Source organism: Ovis canadensis, chromosome X (assembly GCF_042477335.2).
Source record: "Ovis canadensis isolate MfBH-ARS-UI-01 breed Bighorn chromosome X, ARS-UI_OviCan_v2, whole genome shotgun sequence".
Classification (NCBI taxonomy): Eukaryota; Metazoa; Chordata; class Mammalia; order Artiodactyla; family Bovidae; genus Ovis; species Ovis canadensis.
The window spans coordinates 108985643-109007039 of record NC_091727.1 but is presented as its reverse complement, the minus strand read 5'-3'; the positions used below and the strand labels follow the sequence as shown (position 1 = coordinate 109007039).

General features: G+C 42.4%; 1 protein-coding gene across 2 annotated transcripts in view; it reads right to left on the bottom strand.

Moving 5' to 3' along the window:
- GRIA3 (glutamate ionotropic receptor AMPA type subunit 3) overlaps positions 1–21397 on the bottom strand; it is a 310222-nt gene that overhangs the window by 223447 nt on the left and 65378 nt on the right. For both annotated transcript variants that reach the window (XM_070290779.1, XM_070290780.1), the window contains exon 3: positions 1942–2181. In XM_070290779.1, the coding sequence (XP_070146880.1) occupies positions 1942–2181 (240 nt within the window). The remainder of the gene's footprint in view (positions 1–1941; positions 2182–21397) is intronic.

The window sequence follows — 21397 nt, the reverse complement described above, 5'->3', positions numbered from 1 at the left end:
CAGGCAAAGATGTGCAAGAACACAGGGTACTCCTTTCTGATTCTGCCCTTTGTTCATGTTCTTTTTTCTTCCCCAAACTCTATCTCCCTCTTCTCTTCCAGTCCACAGCTTATATATCCTTTAAGGCCTGGCTCCTCTAGCCAGCCTTTGAAAATTCTACTTTCTTGGAGAGCTACTTTTTCATAAGTCTTACAACAATCAGAATCTGTAGTGTATCACTTAATTTGCTACTGAGTTTGATACTTTGTTCTGAAAGTTGTTCATGAATTGTTTCCTTAATGTCCTTTTTCTGTCTACCCCCACTGGAACTGTATTATATAAGCATGCATCACAAGATTTGAATAAATCATTGAGGGTGGATAACACCTTATAGACTGGTTGACTAATTAACTGATAATATATAAGCTAGGATTAGTAATAAGATTCAAAATATCCCAAGTCTGGTATAATATTAAAAGTCATAGCATATTACCTTAAGAAGGGATATAACTTTGGTTAAGAGATCAAGGCCAAGAAAGCCTCAATGAGTTGGTTAAGGTCAGAGAGCTAGTGAGTGGCAGAGGATGGACTAGAACTCTGCTCTCCTGTTGCAGGTTCATGAAATTTGATAATATTTTGGAGGTAAGTACCATAAGCAAATACAGGCCTTAGTGTTTCCTGAGAGGGTTTATCTTATCAAAATAAGAGTGAAGTGAAGCACACTCTGGATTCCTAAAAACAAAATGGCCCTTCAAGTTAAGTTACCTATAAGGACATCATTTCCAGTGATCCCTCAGAGAGGTCTTCCATTTGCTCCTTCTTTCTCTGAGTCAGAAAATCCTGAGTCAGAGACAGCCATTCCCTGCGTATGCATGTGTCCTAAGTCACTTAGTGTCCAAATCTTTGTGACCCCATGGACTGTAGCCCACCAGGCTCCTCTGTCCATGGGATTTCCCAGGTACGAATACTGGAGTGGGTAGCCATTCACTTCTCCAGGGGATCTGCCTGACCCAAGGATTGAACTCTGGTCTCCTGTGTCTCCTGCATTGGCAGGCAGATTCTTTACCACTAGCACCACTTGGCAAGCCCTTCCCTCCATATAGCCAGGGGTATAGGCAAACAAGTGATAAAGTAACAATGTCTTTTAGAATCTCATGGTGATAGGATTCCCTGGTTTTACTAAGAAAGCCCTCAAAGATAACTAGATTTTAGAGGAGTCTGTTTAGCTGCACTATGATGTATATACCTAACTGGATACTATTTAAGATCAGACTCCTAATTTTTGAGACTCTTTTAATATAATATGTCATCAATATATTCAATATAATATGTCTAACTCTTAAAAAATCTATCCACCCCCCAAACCCAGTTTAGCCAGTCTCCTTTCATTATTTCCATCAGCTAGTTGTGGAGGCCCTACAATCCGAAAGCCTAATGTAATGTGATCTGCAAGCCAGAGACATTGCCACCAGTCCCAGCTCTGGGGTTAAGCTACTGCATGAAAAAGCACTTTTCCTTTTCGGGCTTCAGTTTTCTCATCTATGAAATGGGGATAACTGTGGTCTCTGGATGGATTAATTCTGCAAAAGCTTTCCAGCTTAGGTCTTTCTCTATTTTAGACTAAGCCACTTTTCCTTTGTGTATTTTAGACCAGATCAATTATTTTGAGGAGGGGGGAGGGTTCTTTTTCATCAACAGTGATTCAACCAGGAAGATAATCCGAACCCCCTTTTCAAAGTTTGGGATGGGAGGACATGTATAATTTGAAAAATTAGATTCTAAAATTAGTATTGCTTTTTTTTTTTTTGCCTTACTCTTCAATTCATTTTGAATAATAATTACAGTTTTAAAAGCATATGAGATTTTATTTACTGGAAGAGAAGGGGACAATCATGAGTTGAGGAAGGTTGAAGACCACTGTTACATGAATATTCAAAGAGGAGAGCAGATGCCTCTTCTTACCTCTTTCTGTGTCGTAAAGGTACACAAACTTCTCCCACTTGTAGTGACCCAGAAGACTCAGGATGGCACCCTTCAAGGCTGGGCGCATCTGGATGACAAACTGCACATCTGCATCAGTGGGGAAGCTGGGAGTGACAAAGGACGTGTGCAGGGCTCCACAGAAGGAGGTCAGAGTGTTCATGGACATCTGGTCATAGAATCCAAAGATGGCATATACCCCTCTCGAGAACTGGGAGCAGACTGCAATGAGAAAAAGAGAAAGACATTTCAGTAACTTCATGGTCCTTTGCTGCAGCTTGCAGGGTTGGAAATATAGTGCATAGTTAGACTCTAAAAGACAGACAGAAAACCAGTGGTTGCTGGTCTCTAGAAGCCCTTGGAAAATCCAGTTGCTCAGCAGGAAAAGGATAAGAAAGGGAAGAATTTATCTGATGCAGTTGCCTCTTCTCTATGAGAGAAAACTAAGCATGAGCAGGAAACTAAGAGGAATGTGGGAAGCACAGAGGTGAAGGTTGTCTTATCCTCCTTCAGCAAACCTCCCAGTGCACCCCCAAGGCACCAAGTGTTCCCACACTTCCACCGCAGCTGCCCAGGGGCCCCTTAGGATACCCAGGCCCCATCAAGGTATTGGGTTGGCTCAAAAGTTCATTCAGGTTTTTCCAGAAGGTGTTATGGGAAAGCCCAGATGAACTTTTTGGCCAACCCAATAGAATTATCTTGTGTCTCACCCATGCAGTGCTTTTCTACTAGGTAACAATAGTGACTGATGATTTAGTCAGATGAACTGCTAATGTGTCTTCTAGGAAATGTGTTACTCCTCTTAGGTTGTTGTTGTTTAGTCACAAAGTCGTGTCTGACTCTTTGTGACCTCATGGACTAACGCCCACCAGGCTCCTCTGTCCATGGGATTTCCCAAGGCAAGAATATTGGAGTGGGTTGCCATTTCCTTCTCCAGGGGATCTTCCTGACCCAGGGGTCAAACCTGCATCTCTTGTGTCTCTTGCATTGGCAGGCGAGTTCTTTACCACTGAGCCCCCTTGGGAAGCCCCCTTGGGAAGCCCCTTCTTAGGTTACATAATGCTTTACCTATCTAGTTATGTTATGATGAACACCCCTTATGTAGACTAATAATGAGGAGAATTTCAGATTCTGGGCAAGTCATTGGGAATACTGGTCTTTCAGTGCCCATGGGATAGGTAAAGTTCTATCTTAATCATTTTGATTTGATATTCTAGACCTGGTAGCCCACACACAGAATGTTCACGTCCTCCTCACGATTGTGGTGAATTTTTCTTCCATCTCAAAATGGGTCATGCCACTACCTTTCCTTCTTCAGGCCCAGATGAGCTTAAAAAAATGGGAACCAATCTCAATATTAGCGTAAGTAGAACAAAATTAGCAAAGCAAATCAGCTACAACAGCACCATGTGGTGCATTCCCAAACCAAGTGGAAATGATCTTCAGATTATTTGCACTACTGCTCCCTTCCATTCATGAGAAGCAGGGAGAACAAACAGCTGATAATGTGGTGTGATTTAAGGGCCTCTGCTTGGTCACCCTTATCACCTAGGAAGCCAACGTTAGGCTTACTTTTTCAGGTTTTGGTTATGAAAAAAAGCCTATGGCTTGGGAACCCCCTCCCCCAAATTACAATCTTTTTTTAGCCATTAACATGTCTGATTAAATGTCAGCACAAGTAAGAAAATGGATAGGTTCAGTTTTGATGGGAATGGGTGGGTCAGAGAAGAGAATGTAAAGGGTTTGCTCCCTTTTATCAGCCAAACTCGTGGCTCATTGGCTTGAGGTAGCATTTCAAAGGTGATTATCAGTCACTCAAAGGCCTCCTTGCTGCTGCTGCTGCTGCTGCTAAGTTGCCTCAGGAGTGTCTGACTCTGTGCGACTCCATAGACAGCAGCCCACCAGGCTCCACCATCCCTGGGATTCTCTAGGCAAGAACACTGGAGTGGGTTGCTATTTCCTTCTCCAATGCATGAAAGTGAAAAGTGAAAGTGAAGTCGCTCAGTCATGTCTGACCCTCAGTGACCCCATGGACTGCAGCCTACCAGGCTCCTCCGTCCAGGGGATTTTCCAGGCAAGAGTACTGGAGTAGGGTGCCATTGCCTTCTCCGCAAGGGCCTCCTTAGGGGAGGACAATTGCTTCCAACTTGAGGAATTCTAAGTGACCTCCAAACACATGCAAGAAAAGCCTTTATATTAAAAGGAAAAACCAGCTAGAGAATGAACCTGGGGCATTTTGTGACATGAGGCCAAAAGAAGTATTCTGAAACAAAAAGGAAGTGGCTAGATGGCACTTTGTCTTCAGTTCAGTTCAGTTCAGTTCAGTCGCTCAGTCGTGTCCGACTCTTTGCGACCCCATGAATCACAGCACACCAGGCCTCCCTGTCCATCACCATCTCCCGGAGTTCACTCAAACTCACATCCATTGAGTCCGTGATGCCATCCAGCCATCTCATCCTTGGTCGTCCTTCTCCTCCTGCCCCCAATCCCTCCCAGCATCAGAGTTTTTTCCAATGAGTCAACTCTTCGCATGAGGTGGCCAAAGTACTGGAGTTTCAGCTTCAGCATCATTCCTTCCAAAGAAATCCCAAGGTTGATCTCCTTCAGAATGGACTGGTTGGATCTCCTTGCAGTCCAAGGGATTCTCAAGAGTCTTCTCCAACACCACAGTTCAAAAGCATCAGTCCTTCGGCACTCAGCCTTCTTCACAGTCCAACTCTCACATCCATACATGACCACAGGAAAAACCATAGCCTTGACTAGACGGACCTTAGTTGGCAAAGTAATGTCTCTGCTTTTGAATATGCTATCTAGGTTGGTCATAACTTTCCTTCCAAGGAGTAAGCATCTTTTAATTTCATGGCTGCAGTCACCATCTGCAGTGATTCTGGCTCCCCAAAAAATAAAGTCTGACACTGTTTCCACTGTTTCCCTATCTATTTCCCATGAAGTAATGGGACCGGATGCCATGATCTTCGTTTTCTGAATGTTGAGCTTTAAGCCAACTTTTTCGCTCTCCTCTTTCACATTCATCAAGAGGCTTTTTAGTTCCTCTTCACTTTCTGCCATAAGGGTGGTGTCATCTGCATATCTGAGGTTATTGATATTTCTCCCGGCAATCTTGATTCCAGCTTGTGTTTCTTCCAGTCCAGCGTTTCTCATGATGTACTCTGCATAGAAGTTAAATAAGCAGGGTGACAATATACAGCCTTGACATACCCCTTTTCCTATTTGGAACCAGTCTGTTGTTCCATGTCCAGTTCTAACTGTTGCTTCCTGACCTTCATACAGATTTCTCAAGAGGCAGGTCAGGTGGTCTGGTATTCCCATCTCTTGAAGAATTTTCCACAGTTTATTGTGATCCACACAGTCAAAGGCTTTGGCATAGTCAATAAAGCAGAAATAGATGTTTTTCTGGAACTCTCTTGCTTTTTCCATGATCCAGCGGATGTTGGCAATTTGATCTCTGGTTCCTCTGCCTTTTCTAAAACAAGCTTGAACGTCAGGGAGTTCACAGTTCACGTATTGCTGAAGCCTGACTTGGAGAATTTTGAGCATTACTTTACTAGCGTGTGACATGAGTGCAATTGTGCAGGAGTTTGAGCATTCTTTTGCATTGCCTTTCCTTGGAATTGGAATGAAAACTGACCTTTTCCAGTCCTGTGGCCACTGCTGAGTTTTCCAAATTTGCTGGCCTATTGAGTGCATCACTTTCACAGCATCATCTTTCAGGATTTGAAATAGCTCAATTGGAATTCCATCACCTCCACTAGCTTTGTTCGTAGTGATGCTTTGTAAGGCCCACTTGACTTCACATTCCAAGATGTCTGGTTTTAGATTAGTGATCACATCATCATGACTATCTGGGTTGTGAAGATCTTTTTTGTACAGTTCTTCCGTGTATTCTTGCCACCTCTTCTTAATATCTTCTGCTTCTGTTAGGTCCATACCATTTCTGTCCTTTATCGAGCCCATCTTTGCATGAAATGTTCCTTTGGTATCTCTAATTTTCTTGAAGAGATCTCTAGTCTTTCCCAATCTGTTCTTTTCCTCTATTTCTTTGCATTGATCGCTGAAGAAGGCTTTCTTATCTCTTCTTGCTGTTCTTTGGCACTTTGTCTTAATCATTACCAAAGGAGACATGAAGGAGAGTCCCATTCCCAAATTCATCCTGTCAGTGTAGAATCTTGCAGTACCAGGTCAAATCTTGGCCAATACACATAATGTTCTATATAACATTGGCAACGATAATGATAACAGTTATTGAGTTCTTAGTAGGTAACAGCCCATATGCTAAGCACACATATTATCTCTTTTAATATTCCCAACAACCTCTTGAGGTATTACTATCATTTCTATTTAATAGATAAGAATTCTGAGACCAAAAAATGTTCCATCTGTTAAGTGGAGGGGCCAGGACTTGAACCTGAGTCCAATGCCAAAACTCACACTCCCTGGGACCCAAAACAAACAGTGACATTGGATAGTATTTATTGGCTTGAATGAAATAGAGTTTCCAGATTTGGCAAATAAAAATATATTGAATATATATCTATATAACTAGAAAATAGATAAATAGAATGTCCAATTAAATTTGAATTTCAGATAAATAAGAAATTATTTTTAGTTAAAATATGCCTCAAATTCACACATATACTGAAAAATTACTTGTTTATTTGAAATTCATATTTAATTGAAAATCCTGAATTTTATCTGGCAGCCCTAGAAAGAATCCAATCTTATTAACAGTCATGGGGCTGGAAGACTGGAATAAGCAATCATGGCTTTTCAACCAAAATGACTCAGGAGGTAGCCAGTCATTCTTAGATCTGTACCAACTAGCATACAATGCAACATATTTTTCAACAAGGAAATCCCAACCAGTCAAAATTATGAACAATAATTGGGGGAGAAATACTTGGAGAGAGACAAATGTATAGCTATGATCCTCTTAGAGTTTCAAAAAGCCCCTGGTGTATTGGAAAAAACCAGAAAATTAAAGTAGGTTATAGATTCTGGTTAAGTTTAAGAAAAAAAAAAAACACCCTTGCATTGCTCTTGTAATCATTGGTTTTGAACCTCGTGGGTGCAGAATTAGTCATTACCAGTTTATACATGGACATTTCATTATTTATTTATTTAAAATACATTGAACACTCATAGAACCATCACTCAACCCAAGAATCATAATATTACTAATAACTTGATTTTACCTATGTCTTCTTCTTCTGTTCTATCTTTCTGTTTTGATTCTCTCCCTCCCCCTGAGGTAACTACTACACTGAATTTTTAAATTTATCATTAGCTTGGTTTTCTAAAAAACATACACAGATGCACCTAAACAACATAATACTGTTTTTGCTTGTTTTAAAACTTGATAAGAAGAAAGTCATGTTGTATATGTGAAACCCAGACTCCAGGCAGGAGCACCCAGTGAAATCTTTAAGCTTATGTATGATGACAAGTAGAATAAGACTCAGGAAGATCTTCTAAAAATGGGTGAGTGAGCAGGTGTGAGGGAGCCCAGTGACAGTTTAAAAAATTCCAAACTAAGCTTACAGCTTTGGGCCCAGCTCAGGTGAGAGACCTAGGAGTATTATATTGTAGATCAGCAGCACCTTTCAGAGAACACTCAGCTACTGTGGTCTAACAGACAGACATACGGCAGTGGACATCAACAAGACGCGTGCTAGGAAAAAATCAGTAAGTGTTCTATTCCTTTTTTTCCCCTTAGAGTATAAAGGCTTTACAATATCATGTTAGTTTCTGCTGTACAATAGCATGGATCAGCTATATGTATACATATATCCCCTCCCTCTGAAGCCACCCACCCTCCCATCATACCCCTCTAGGTCATCACAGAGCACAGAGCTGAGCTTGTGCTACACAGCAGCTTCCCGCCGGCTATTTATTTTACACATGGTAGCATATAAATGTCAACGCTACTCTCCCAATTTGAACCACCCTTCCCTCCCTACCCCACGTCCGTATGTCTGTTCTCTACATCTGCGTCTCTATTCCTGCCTGCAAATAGGTTCATCTTCCTTTTGGATAAAACAGAGGTGCAGCTACTGCACCTGCAAATACTATTGTGCATAGTTACACTTGCTCTGTCTCAATATGTGCAAGTAACATAAGCAGAAGGCCCAGTGGGGAAGACAACTGCCACACAAGGACAGGGGTAACAGCCTTTGAGGGAAGCTGGGGCATAAGGTCCCTCTTGGCTGCAGAAAGTAGGGCTGAATAGTACACTGAGCTGACCCAAGGGATAGTGTCTATGTTTCTAGGTCCTTAGAATGTTTGAAATAGAAGAAACTTAAATACTCTGTCATTCACTGTCTTTTCAAGCACAATTTTTAGTGTAGAATCCTTTCTCCAGATGAAATTTTATGTGGCAAGGTCCAGTAGATAAGAGATATAGTGAATATCTCTTCTGCTTCAACACAGAATCCCACTGATTCCTTCCTAGCTGAAAGAAACTGACACAAAGCGACGAAGTGTCTTGCACAAGGTCATGCAATGAATTATGAACCAGTCTCTCAGAATTGCTTTATCAGCATCTCCGCGCCATCCCTACTCCAGTGCTATCTAGGGCAGCATGGGTCAGGATTTGCCTGGCATGAAAGTGACTTACCCACAATACCTAGCTCTCAGCATAGACGGATCCATCAGGGGTTTCCCGTGACTCATCTGCCAGCTGCTGCTCTCAGTTCCCTCCAGCCTCAAATATCAGTGAGAGCAGGTGGCAGATTGGTGGGTGATCTTTGGGGACTTGTGATTTTTTGGGGCAATGTGTGTTATCTTTATCTGACTCTTTAATGAACCACACCCATTTATTTATCTCAGGAGACTGCTGCTGCTAAGTCGCTTCAGTCATGTCCAACTCTGTGCGACCCCATAGATGGCAGCCCACCAGGCTCCCCGTCCCTGGGATTCTCCAGGCAAGAACACGAGTGGGTTGCCATTTCCTTCTCCAATGCAGGAAAGTGAAAAGTGAAAGTGCAGTCCCTCGGTCGTGTCCGACTCTTTGCGACCCCATGGACTGCAGCCCACCAGGCTCCTCCGTCCATGGGACTTTCCAGGCAAGAGTACTGGAGTGGGGTGCCATTGCCTTCTCCATCTCAGGAGACTAGTCCCTGGTAAAATAATGATGGAAGAAATAGTTGCCTTGGCAGTCTTACAAAGCCGTGAAGCATAAAAGGAAGGGGCAGAAGCTTCTGAGGCAGGTGGACTTTACTTCTAGTTATGGCTCTACCAGTCTTAGGCTGCACGACTTCATCTCCGTGAGCCTCAATATAGGATAGAGATTATGATGGCAGGTTCTAGAGTTGGATCCTTTAGGTTGAAATCCTGAATTCATCACTTGTTAGGCAAATTACTTAATATCTCTGTTTCTGACCCAGTTTTTTCATCTCTAAAAATGAGATAATAGTGCCTGTCTCAGCATTGGTTGTGAAAGTCAAAATGACTCCATTCATGGGAAGCATCTATCTATAACAGTACCTGGCATGTAAGAGATACTTGCTTAATGCTAGATATTTATTCATGCAACAAATAGTTGTAGAGCATCGACTATGTGCTGGTACCATTATAAGTAGTAGGAGATACAGGAGAGAAAATTGATCCTGTCCTCCCAAAACATGTGTACTAGTGAGGGGAAAAGACAGTAAGAAATGAGATAAATAAAAGGTAAAGTATGTCTTAGTTATAAATGTAACTTGGTTATTGTCACGGAGTGAGGAGTAAATGAAATGGTACACGAGAAATACATGGTGCTTAGCATATACTTCGGAGAAGGCAATGGCACCCCACTCCAGTACCTTGCCTGGAAAATCCCATGGATGGAGGAGCCTGGAAGGCTGCAGTCCATGGGGTCGCTGAGGGTCGGACACAACTGAGTGACTTCACTTTCACTTTTCACTCTCACGCATTGGAGAAGGAAATGGCAACCCACTCCAGTGTTCTTGCCTGGAGAATCCCAGGGACGGGGAGCCTGGTGGGCTGCCGTCTATGGGGTCTCACAGAGTAGGACACGACCGAAGCGACTTAGCAGCAGCAGCAGCAGCAGCATATACTTGGCAACTAAATAGTTTATTCTGTGTTTCTTTTCTCTTGCCAACTCTTTACTTTGACTCTGTTGACCCCATCAGGTTACACCGCCTACAGCAACCACTGCCCTTGACTTCACACTAAGTACCCAGGAAGCCCAGTTTTTCTTCTCTTTCACCTTCCCTAGACATTTCTCCAGTGTTCTTTCCTGTTTTCACTCCTGGGTCACTTCTGGGTGACCAGTCACATTCTGGATAGTCATGGGTTCATGTGATCAGTCACATTCTGGGTAGTCATGGGTTCAGGAAGAACCCTTCTAATTTGACTTTGTCCTCTGACTCTTTGTCCACCCTCCCTATATAATTCCCTTGTGCTGGTGAAATGCGGTCTCCACTCGGGGCCTCCATGGCTTCCCAGTATGAAATATCATGACTGTCTGCTTGCTAAGAATACCTGTCTCCATCTCTTCCTCCTAGCAAAACAGCAAATTCTTTTAGCTGAAAACGTCATTTCTGACTACATTCTGGATGCCTGGGGATTCTAGTGTAGCTCACCGGCTGTGTTCCCCTCAGTGTTGAGTGACAAGTAAGGCTGGAGCCAGCTGTCACACTTTTATTTATAGTCCCCAAGTCTGTAGGGTCAGGACAGGTATTGAGAATGTACAGTGTGGCAGCTAATTACACTACCCATATTTCAAAAGGCCTCATTACAAAAATGTCAAACAACTTGATTATCCCAAAGATCAGAATAACAATATTCCATATCATTTACAGAATACTTTTCATAGCCTTTTGAATTGGGGGAAAAAAGGAAACGGAAGTCTCTTGCTGACTTAATGATCACATTTGAAACAAGCAGGAAGAAGAAAAACACAGCTATGGAGGAACCAGTAGAGATATGTCACAAGAAGGTTCTCTAGGTAATACCACAGTACAGTGAATTCCAGGGGACTGAGGAAGCTTAGAGATGGAAGATCATGGAGTCCAGTGTTTTCTAAAGCTGTGATGCTGGTCCATGGTGAAGTTTCCAGTCTGGTGAAATATCTGTGTGTGTGTGTGTGTGTGTGTGTGTGTGTGTGTGTGTGTTGGGGGAAGGTTGACAACTGTTCTTTTTTAGGAAACAATAGTCCTTTTCTCTGTATCATTTCTATTGTCTGAGTGTTGTATGTAGAGTCCTTTCTTTTCTGAAATAATGATGATGTTTATGATACCACTCATATATATATAAGTTCAAATATATATATGTATATATAAATTCATATATATCCATACACATATAATACATATGTGTACATATATATATGCATATGTATATATATGTGTATGGATATATATGAACTTATATGAATATATATGCCTTTTTTGCAACAGACCAAATAATTGTGTCCCCAAAGATGTCCATGTCTTAATCCCCAAATCTGTGAATTAGGTTACATGGTAGAGAGGAATTAAGGCTGCCAATAGAATTAAGGTTGCTAATCAGTTGACTTTAAAATAGTGAGATTATCCTGGATTATCTGGGTGGCCCAATGTAAATGTGGGAGACAGAAGTTGAAAAAAGAGTCAGTATCAAAGTGATGTGATATGAAAAAGACCTGACCAGCCATGACTATGAACAGAGATGGAGGGGGCTATGAGTTAAGCAAGTAGGTGGTCTCTAGAAATTGGGAAAGGCAAGAAAATGAATTTCCCTTTTAGAGCTTCTGGACAGGAATGCTGCCATGCCAACACCTTGATCTGACCTACAGAGCTGGAAAATAATAAACTTGTGCTATTTTAAGCCACTAAATTTGTGGTAATTTGTTATAGTAGTAAATAGAAAATTAATACACTTAACACAGCAAAAGTTAAACATTGCTGACTCTCTAGATCAATCTATACTCCACTCACCCTTTTAACCCACCTTAAAACATTTATGGATCCAAAAAGTCCAAAAATTTGGATACTAAGAATCTAATCTAATTTCCAATTCAGCACAGGAACCACTTCCCATGAGGCTGTGTTACCTCCCTTTGAACACTTCCAGTGGCATGAGAGCTCATTACTCACAGGCAGCACTTTCTTTGTGGGGCAGCTCTGATGACAAGGGAGCTCTTCCTTAAATTGAACCTCAGTTTACCTCGTGGGCCTCTTGAATGCCACATGATACATCGAGTCCCAATTCCACATGCCCTCTGCTTACTTTTATAGGAAGCTCAAAAATACAATTGACATACTCAAGAGTAGCTATTCAAGTGTGTGCCTTTATTCTCACTAGGTTGCCTTCCTCCTGCCAGGCTAAAACTCTGCTAAAAGATTCCACCTCCTCCTGAATCCCTGCCACTTCCAGAAGCCATCATTCCATCTCCTTCTTTACCATCGTTACTAATGATGGGATGATGAGGACCTAGCACTCCTCTGCATCTGCAACCTACCTTCTGCCCCATCACTCAACTGAACCCGCTCTATCAAGTTGGATGATGATCTGCTCACTGCCAAATCCAACTCTGTGCATTGACATCATTCGACTTGACTGCTCAGCAGCGTTTGACATTGTTGGCCACATCCTCCCCCTTGAAATTTCCCCCTCTGGTTTCAAAAGCATTAAACTCCGTGGGCTCTTCCATCCTTACGGCTCCTTTTCAGTTTCCTCTTAGTCCATCACCTTGATGAAAATGTATCCAAACATTTTTGTCTTTGGCCCTCTTTTCTTCTTACTCTAAAGGTTTCTCTTTTTCATTCAACAAGTATTTGCAGAGTTCCTGGTATGTGCCAGGCAGAGAGGGGGGAGGGTCTCATCTCACTACCTTCTTATGAATGAATTCCAAATAGGTGCCTCTAGTTTCAGACACACTCCAGAGTTCCAGATCCACATTACTGACCTCTCATAAAACAGCGCCACTTAGAGGCCTTCATGGCAATCACACACTCAGTGCATTATTTCTCACTCCCATCCACCACCACCACACTATTGGCATTTGGGGCTAGATGATTCTCTGTTATGGGGACTGCCCTATGCATTATAGGATATTTAGCAGCATCCCTGGCCTTTACCCATTAGATGTCAGCAGCGCTACCACCACCCACCAATTGTGACAACCCTAAATGACTGAAATGAAGTGAAACTCACTCAGTCATGTCCGACGCTTTGTGACCCCATGGGCTATACAGTCTATGGAATTCTCCAGGCCAGAATACTGGAATACTGGAGTTGGGTAGCCTTTCCCTTCTCCAGGGGATCTTCCCAACCCAGGGATCGAACCCAGGTCTCCCACATTGCAGGTGGATTCATTACCAGCTGAGCCACCAGGGAAGCCCATAAATGCCTGAAAATAGTGGCAAATATCCCCTGGCGGCATTGTAACCCCGTTCCCATCTGCCTCCTCCATCCTCTGTTTGATATCCACAGGATTTGGTTATAACTTCCTCTCCACAGAGAACAAGGCTTTACCCTAGTGAAAAAGCAGGCATATTGAGGTAATCCCATCAGTTATTTTAATGATGAAAGTTAGGAAGTGTGGACTCTACAAAGTCCACTGTATAGGTGGGTACTTTCCTGGTCTTGCCCTAAAACTGGCTATTCGTGTTTAACCTGGGGATGTAAGAGAGGAAGAATTAGGTAAAGGATGGAAGGGTTGGGGTGGGGTAGAAGCCAGCTCATCCTTTCTCTGGGTTCATACAGATCAGCCTTCCAGTCTGCTTGAACATCCTTTGGTCTTGGGTTCTAGTAACCATAGTTGGGTGCTTATAGGTTCAAAAGTCAGAACAAGGTGTCAATCCATTCTCCAGCTGATTATTCCATGGTTTAATTATTATCTTTGGGTTAATTCTTTTGAACATTTTGTTCTGCTCTCAGGAGTATCATGCCTTCTGACAGTCTAACTAGTTATTTTTGCAATTACATGGCATGTGTCTCAACGCTGGCAAAGAAAACACTCATTATCAGCGTTTGATCCTACTTGAATATAGCCGCTTGCAAATGCACACATTAACATATGAACACATGTATTTAGGAACATTCATCTTTTTTTCAATTCTTAAGTGCAAACTACCCTTCCCCAGCAATGTTAGAAATGGCAGGAGAAGTGCTGAGTTGGGTTGGAGTAAGGAGATGCTTTTTAGGCCCTTTTATATCAAGACACAGAGAAGGCAATGGCAGCCCACTCCAGTACTCTTGCCTGGAAAATCCCATGGATGGAGAAGCCTGTGGGCTACAGTCCATGGGGTCGCTAAGAGTCGGACACGGCTGAGCAACTTCACTTTCACGTATTGGAGAAGGAAATGGCAACCCACTCGTGTTCTTGCCTGGAGAATCCCAGACGAGGGATGAGGGAGCCTGGTGGGCTGCCGTCTATGGGGTTGCACAGAGTCGGACATGACTGAAGCAACTTAGCAGCAGCAGCAGCAGCATATCAACATGTGGTTAAGGGCTGGAGCTCATGAGTTAAAAATTTTTTGTTTATTCACTCATCAAATGAAATGTTGAGTGCCTCTTGAGTGACAAACACTGTCTATATGCTGGGATTGGGATACAGCAGTGAGCAAAACAGATTTGACCTCTGTCCTCATGGTGCTTACAATCTAGTATTGGAAGCAAACAGTAATAAAAGAATCATACCGATCTGTGATTACCATGATCTAAGTGCTAAGAAGGAAAGGTATTAGGGTGCTGTGAGGCTATGTGACAAGGTGGCTTTAATTTAGATGAGGTCAAGGGGAAAGATATCTGACCATGTGACATGTGAGCTGATGCCTAAGAGCAGAAGAGCATCCCAGGCAGAGAAAATAGCACTTTCTGAGGCCCAGATGGAGGACAGCACTTGATGTACTTGAGGCACTGAAAGATGACTAGCCTGACTGAAGTGTGGCCAGTAAGGAGAAGCTACAAGAAGAATCTGGTAGGAGGCAGGGACCCAACTGTGAAGGACCTTGTAGGATGCTGGTAAGGAATTTTGATTTTATTCTAAGGACAACATGGGGAAATCATGGAAGGACTTTGCTCATGGTTATTCCATGAGCTGATTTATATTCTTAAAAGATTTATCTGGCTGGTGCATGGAAAGTAAATTTAAGGGGGTCGTCAGTGAAAGCAGGGAGAACATTTGAGATACTTTCCTACAGTCTAAATGAGAGACAAGAGTGTTCTAGATTTGAGTTGTGGCAATGGATGTGGAAAAAACTGGAGTTTATTTCTGAGGTCAAATGACTGAATTTGGGCTGGTTATTGAAACTCTCCAAACCTCATTTCCAAATGTATAACCATTAGACTGATAATACCTACCCCATAACATTGTTGTGTGGATTAAATGAAGATGAGCAAAGTATGTGGCTCTCATAGAAGTCTGTGCTCAATTGATAAATAGAATCTGCTCTTAATATTATTTTAAAAATTATCTCTCAGTATGTTTGCCCTGCAGTGGGTTTTGTTTGTTTGTTTGTATGTTTTTGGCCATGCCACACAGCATGTGGGATCTTAGTTCCCCAACCAGAGGTTGAACCTGTGCCCCTGCATTGGAAGTGCAGAATCTTAACCACTGGATTGCCAGGGGCAAGCCTCTGTGATGTGTCTTTTATGGCTTGGTCTCTAATGTGCTGTGTGGTCTGGGGCCAGTTAGTTCACTGGGCTTCAGGTCTGTCATTTGTCAGCCAGGAGAACTAACACCTGTCCTGCCCACTTCACAGGGATGTGCTGAGAATGGAAATAATAGCTGAAACTCTCCTTTGAAATATTACAAAAGCTGCTATCTAAGTGTCAGTGAGTAAGTGCTATTGGTTCTCAACTCCCAGTACTTATTATCTCCATAACAAATAGCTCAACAGAATCGTCATTCTTCCCAGCCTCCATCTCTGCCATTCACCTACGTGTCTCCATCAATCATCTAAAGTTGTCAGGGGCCTGTCTTGACTTGCAACTCATTTTACATGGGATTTTAGCACAACTCTTAATTGAAAAACTAATTGATCCAGTGATCCAGTCACAGTCAATGAAACAATTTCTAAAGCTGGGCAGGAAAGTGATGAACTCTGACGATGCATTTGAATCAACCCTAAGATTTGTCATTGACAGATAAGAGCCTCAAGTTCAATATTGTGTCACATAACACTGGAGCTCCACTGTCTTCAATTTTGCAGCCTATGCTGGGCTGAGGGGAGAGTGAGCTTGGCCCCTAAACAAAAATTATTCTTAAAAGTTAATTAATGGTTATCTGTTATGCATGCTTGGAATACTTCATAATTAAAACCAAAACCATATAAACATGATAAAACATTTAGGTCCACTGTCAGTCAGCAAGACAAGATTTTATTTGCCATTCTGTTTGAATTCCTTAGCATCACATTCTCAATGTGGAGTGTAATGGCCGAGGTCACCCGCTAGGTGTTTACAATGCAAAGAGCCCCTCTATAGTTTGATTGGGCTTCCCTGGTGGCTGAACTGGTAAAGAATCTGCCTGCAATGTGGGAGACCTGGATTCAATCCCTGGGCTGGGAAGATCCCCTGGAGAAGGGAATAGCTACCCACTCCAGTATTCTAGCCCAAATAATTCCATGGACTATACAGTCCATGGGGTCACAAAGAGTCAGACACTACTGAGTGATGATTAGTTAGCTAGCTAGCTATAGTTTGATTGACAGGTAGGCATTCCATCTCGTCCTGAACATGGCTGCTGATGGTGAGCTCACCACTTTTTCCAAAGTAGTGCATTCTACTTTTAGGTAGCTCTTGTGATAAGAGATTTCCTTATTATATTGAGCATATATCTACCTCTCTGTAACTTTCACCACCTAAGGTTCCTTTTTATCTGAGGCTTACCGAAATATCTACTCTCTCTTCTAATGGCAGGCCTTCAAGCATTGGAAGATATATTTCCCAGCTGCCTGTGCCTTCTCTTATTCAGGCTAATCACTCCTGGCACTTCAGATGTATGTCGTAGATCCCAGGCCTTCTCCACTCTGACCACCTTCCTCCTGATGCGTTTCAGTTTGTTAAGTGTCACTCTTAAGAGACTGATGTCTGGAACTGAGCACCACACTGCCAGTGAGGTTGAACCCATTCAGAAGACAGCAAACTGATGCCTTCTCACTGCCTATTTTGGACTAGACATCATGTATTTATCAGTCCTGCCTAGGATAGCATTGATTTTATTTTTACCCATCCACTGTAGAATTCTATGGAACCTCCTCTTATGTTGTGAATTTATATCCCAGGTATTTTGTTTAGGAACTTCTGCCAAGCCAGGCTTCCCCTAACCTTTGATATGTGCTGTTAATTTTTTTTTAACACATTTTCCCCTTTTAAATGCCCTTATGGCTTTGACCCACTGTTTTTTTGTTTTTGTTTTTTTCAAATTAAAAAAAATTTGGGGCCATGCTGCATGATATGTGGGGTCTTAGTTCCCCAACCAGCAATTAAGCCCATGCTTCCTGCAGGGGAAGCACAGAGTCTTGACTACTGGACCATTAAGGGAGTCTCCTTGACCCAGTCTTTTAAATCTTGATTTGGTTAACAAGCTTATCAGCTGTCACTTCCAGTTATGTGCCATTTACAAATTTCGATCAGCCTGCTTTGGGTGGCATTATCCAAATTATTGGTGAAAATTCTGAAGAAGACAGAGTCAAAGACAGAATCAATTGCCATGCTAATTTATTCTTCACCCCTATGGTTTCCAGGATGATAACAACTAGGTAATAAGTACACTGGGTAGAATTCTTCAGTCTGCTCCAAAAGTATCTTTAATACTCTTACAGTTTAGGCAATACAAATAACTCTTACTACTGATCTTTGTTCTTCAGACATCTTCACAGGTATGAAATTCAGGAAAAAAACTAACTGGAATGATTTTCTCTACTCCTGGTATTGTCATCTCTGACCATGCATCTTTACTAGTTATTATTGAGTTTTATGGGGCAGAAGTTAAAAAAAAAAAAGAGGAAACTAAGAATAGACAGAGAAATACTTTCTAGTAAAGAATGAAGCACCAGAATAATTGGGCAACTACTGCTTTCTATCCTCTAACTCAAGCAGTGTGTCATTACCTAAGGTCAGAAAACTGATTCGTTACCCTTTGTTGTCAGAAAACAAATGGCTTTTCCATTTTATGAGTAGAATCATTGATATCTGATCAGTTCCTGGGGTCTATGGTCCTTAGCATCTGTGCCCCCTAGCTGACTTTAAATATACTGTAAAGAGCCTTATAAGATTTCCCAAATGCAGTCTTGATGGGAAGCGACTCTTGAAAAGCCATCTTCACAATACCCAGAACTGGTAATTATACAAAACAGTTCACCTTACTGCTGCATTAAAAAATCGATACAGCCTTCAGTTCAGTTCAGTTGCTCAGTCCTGTCCGACTCTTTGCGACCCCATGAACATCAGCATTCCAGGTCTCCCTGTCCATCACCAACTCCCGGAGTTCATCCAAACTCATGTCCATCAAGTCGGTGATGCCATCCAGCCATCTCATCCTCTGTCGTCCCCTTCTCCTCCTGCCCTCAATTCCTCCCAGCATCAGGGTCTTTTCAAATGAGTCAACTCTTCACATGAGGTGGCCAAAGTATTGGAGTTTCAGCTTCAACATCAGTCCTTCCAATGAACACCCAGAACTGATCTCCTTTAGAATGGACTGGATGGATCTCCTTGCAGTCCAAGGGACTCTCAAGAGTCTTCTCCAGCACCACAGTTCACAAGCATCAATTCTTCAGTGCTCAGCTTTCTTCACAGTCCAACTCTCACATCCATACATGACCACTGGAAAAACCATAGCCTTCACTAGACAGACCTTTGTTGGCAAAGTAATGTCTCTGCTTTTTAATATGCCATCTAGGTTGGTCATAACTTTCCTTCCAAGGAGTAAGCATCTTTCAATTTCGATATAGCCTTAGTTCCCTCAAATATGTGCCAACAGCCTGAAGAGTATGGAACCCATTTTCCCTCTAGGAAAAAAGGGCAAGTTTAAATTAAAGGCACTTTTTTTAACCTGAATTCAACTGGTTGGATTTTGGACAATAATTCTCTGCTCTTAGTTTGGGAGGACAGTCTGGATCTGTGTGGAATGTGTCAGAGAAGTCCAGTCAGTGCTGTCTGTCCTGTCAAGCATAAGGCTGATATGCAGGCAACAATCAGTGGCCCTTGCATGACATTACAGGATCCAACTACTCTCTATTTTAATGGCACTTTGATTGGAAACTATGGGTACTGTAGCTTGAATCTAAAAGAAAACCCTCCAATACCTGCACACATAAGTCCCCCCATTTTCGTTCATCCTAAAAAAAGAAGGACGACATCTCTTGGAAGAGAGGAATTTTAGGACTCAGGGCTAATTTAGAAAAAGAGCCAGCTTTTTAACCAGGGCAGTAATGAGAGCCAGATAATTGCTCAAAATGTGTTTCCTATGTTTAGTAACTGTCCAGACCTGTCTTGTCTGATCTGGTACCCACTAGCCACATGTGATTATTTGAATTAAAATTATGTAAATGAAGTGAAATTAAAGATTCTGTTTTTCAGTTACACCACCCATATTTCTAGTGCTTCACAGCTACATGTACTGGCCAATCAGTGTGACATGGTACATTTCCATGATCAACACAGTGCTGGTCTAGTAAGTCCTATTAAAGTTGCCTACTGCGCCTACCCAATTCAGTGTTTTAGATTCTAAGTTAACTAGCATTTATTCAGTACTCTGTTCTAGGCATCATACTAGCAACTTTCATACTTTTATGGTGGGGTGGGGGGCATCGTTTAACATTTCATGGAAGTTACCAATGTGTAGGCAGAGCAGGTAGCAGTGTGCCTTGTAGTGTGGTTGGAAGGTCCCTGGAAAGTCTTCTTGCCTTCAATTGTCCCATCCATTGCCTGCTGCCAAGTTTGAAATATCTACCTATCTGGGATAGGATGGTGAATAGTGTGTGTTAGTTGCTTAGTCATATCCGACTCTTTGTGACCCCATGGACTGTAGCCCACCAGGCTCCTCTGTCCATGGGATTCTCCAGGCAAGAATACTGGAGTGGGTAGCCATCCTGTTCTCCAGGGGATCTTCCTGACCCAGGGATTGAACCTGGGTCTCTTGCATTGCAGGCAGATTCTTTACTATCTGAACCACCAGGGAAGCCCAGGGTGGTGAAATTTCCTGTTCAATGACCAGTGTGGTCTGGAAGGGGTACATGTGTGGATTGCTTTATGAGATTAATTCAAACTGAGGGTCAGGCAACACTGCTATTTGCCAAAGGTAGGTTCTGATCTACACTGTGTGTGTGTTTCTAGTGAGTTAGAATGTATTTATTAATCAAGAGGTATAATTCATTTTAGGCAAAATATAAAACAATTTTGACAGTTCAAAGTTTAAATAAATATCACTGCTATATATATATAGCAGTTCAGTTCAGTTTTAGTATGTATATGTGTGTGTGTGTATATATATACATAAAACTAGGTAACTAATGAGTACCTACTGATTAGCACAGGGAACTCTATTCAATACTCTGTGTGTGCTGTGTTTAGTTGCTCAATGGTGTCTGACTCTTTGTGACCCCATGGACTGTAGCCCATCGGGCTCCTCTGTCCATGGGGATTCTCCAGGCAAGAATATTGGAGTGGGTTGCCATGCCCTCCTCCAAGGGATCTTCCCAACTCGGGGATTGAACCCAGGTCTCCCACATTGCAGGTGGATCCTTTACTGGCTGGGCCACCAGGGAAACCCATTCAATACTCTATAATGACCTATATGGCAATAAAATCTTAAAAAGAGCAGATGTATGTGTATGTATAACTGAATCACTTTGCTGTGCCCTTCAACTATACTGCACTACTCCATTACTCTTGCCTGGAAAATCCCATGTACAGAGGAGCCTGGTAGGCTGCAGTCCATGGGGTCGCTAAGAGTTGGATACAACTGAGCGTCTTCACTTTCACTTTTCACTTGCATGCATTGGAGAAGGGAATGGCAATCCACTCCAGTGTTCTTGCCTGGAGAATCCCAGGGACGGGGGAGCCTGGTGGGCTGCCGTCTATGGGGTCGCATAGAGTCGGACACGACTGAAGCAACTTAGCAGCAGCAGCAGCATACTGCACTAAAAAAAAAAAAAGAAAATTGATTAAAAAAAATCACTTCTAATACACCCACTAATTAGACCAGAAAGAAAAGCAGGATATTTACTGTGTTTTGATCAGACTTGAATGTTCATAGAACCTCTAACTTATGTGTATCAATTCAGCAGTATAACTTGTTATATCGAACAGTATCAAGTATTGTGCTAGACGCTGGAGCTGTGAAATTCTCCTCTCAAGTTCCCTTTCATAGGACCTCCTTCTAGGGCATTCACAGCTGGTCCAGTGACAGCCAGACCTCACCTTTCTTCCCCACTTCTCCCCCTTCACCACTCTTATCCCAGTCCCCATTTTTTTCAACCTCCCTTCT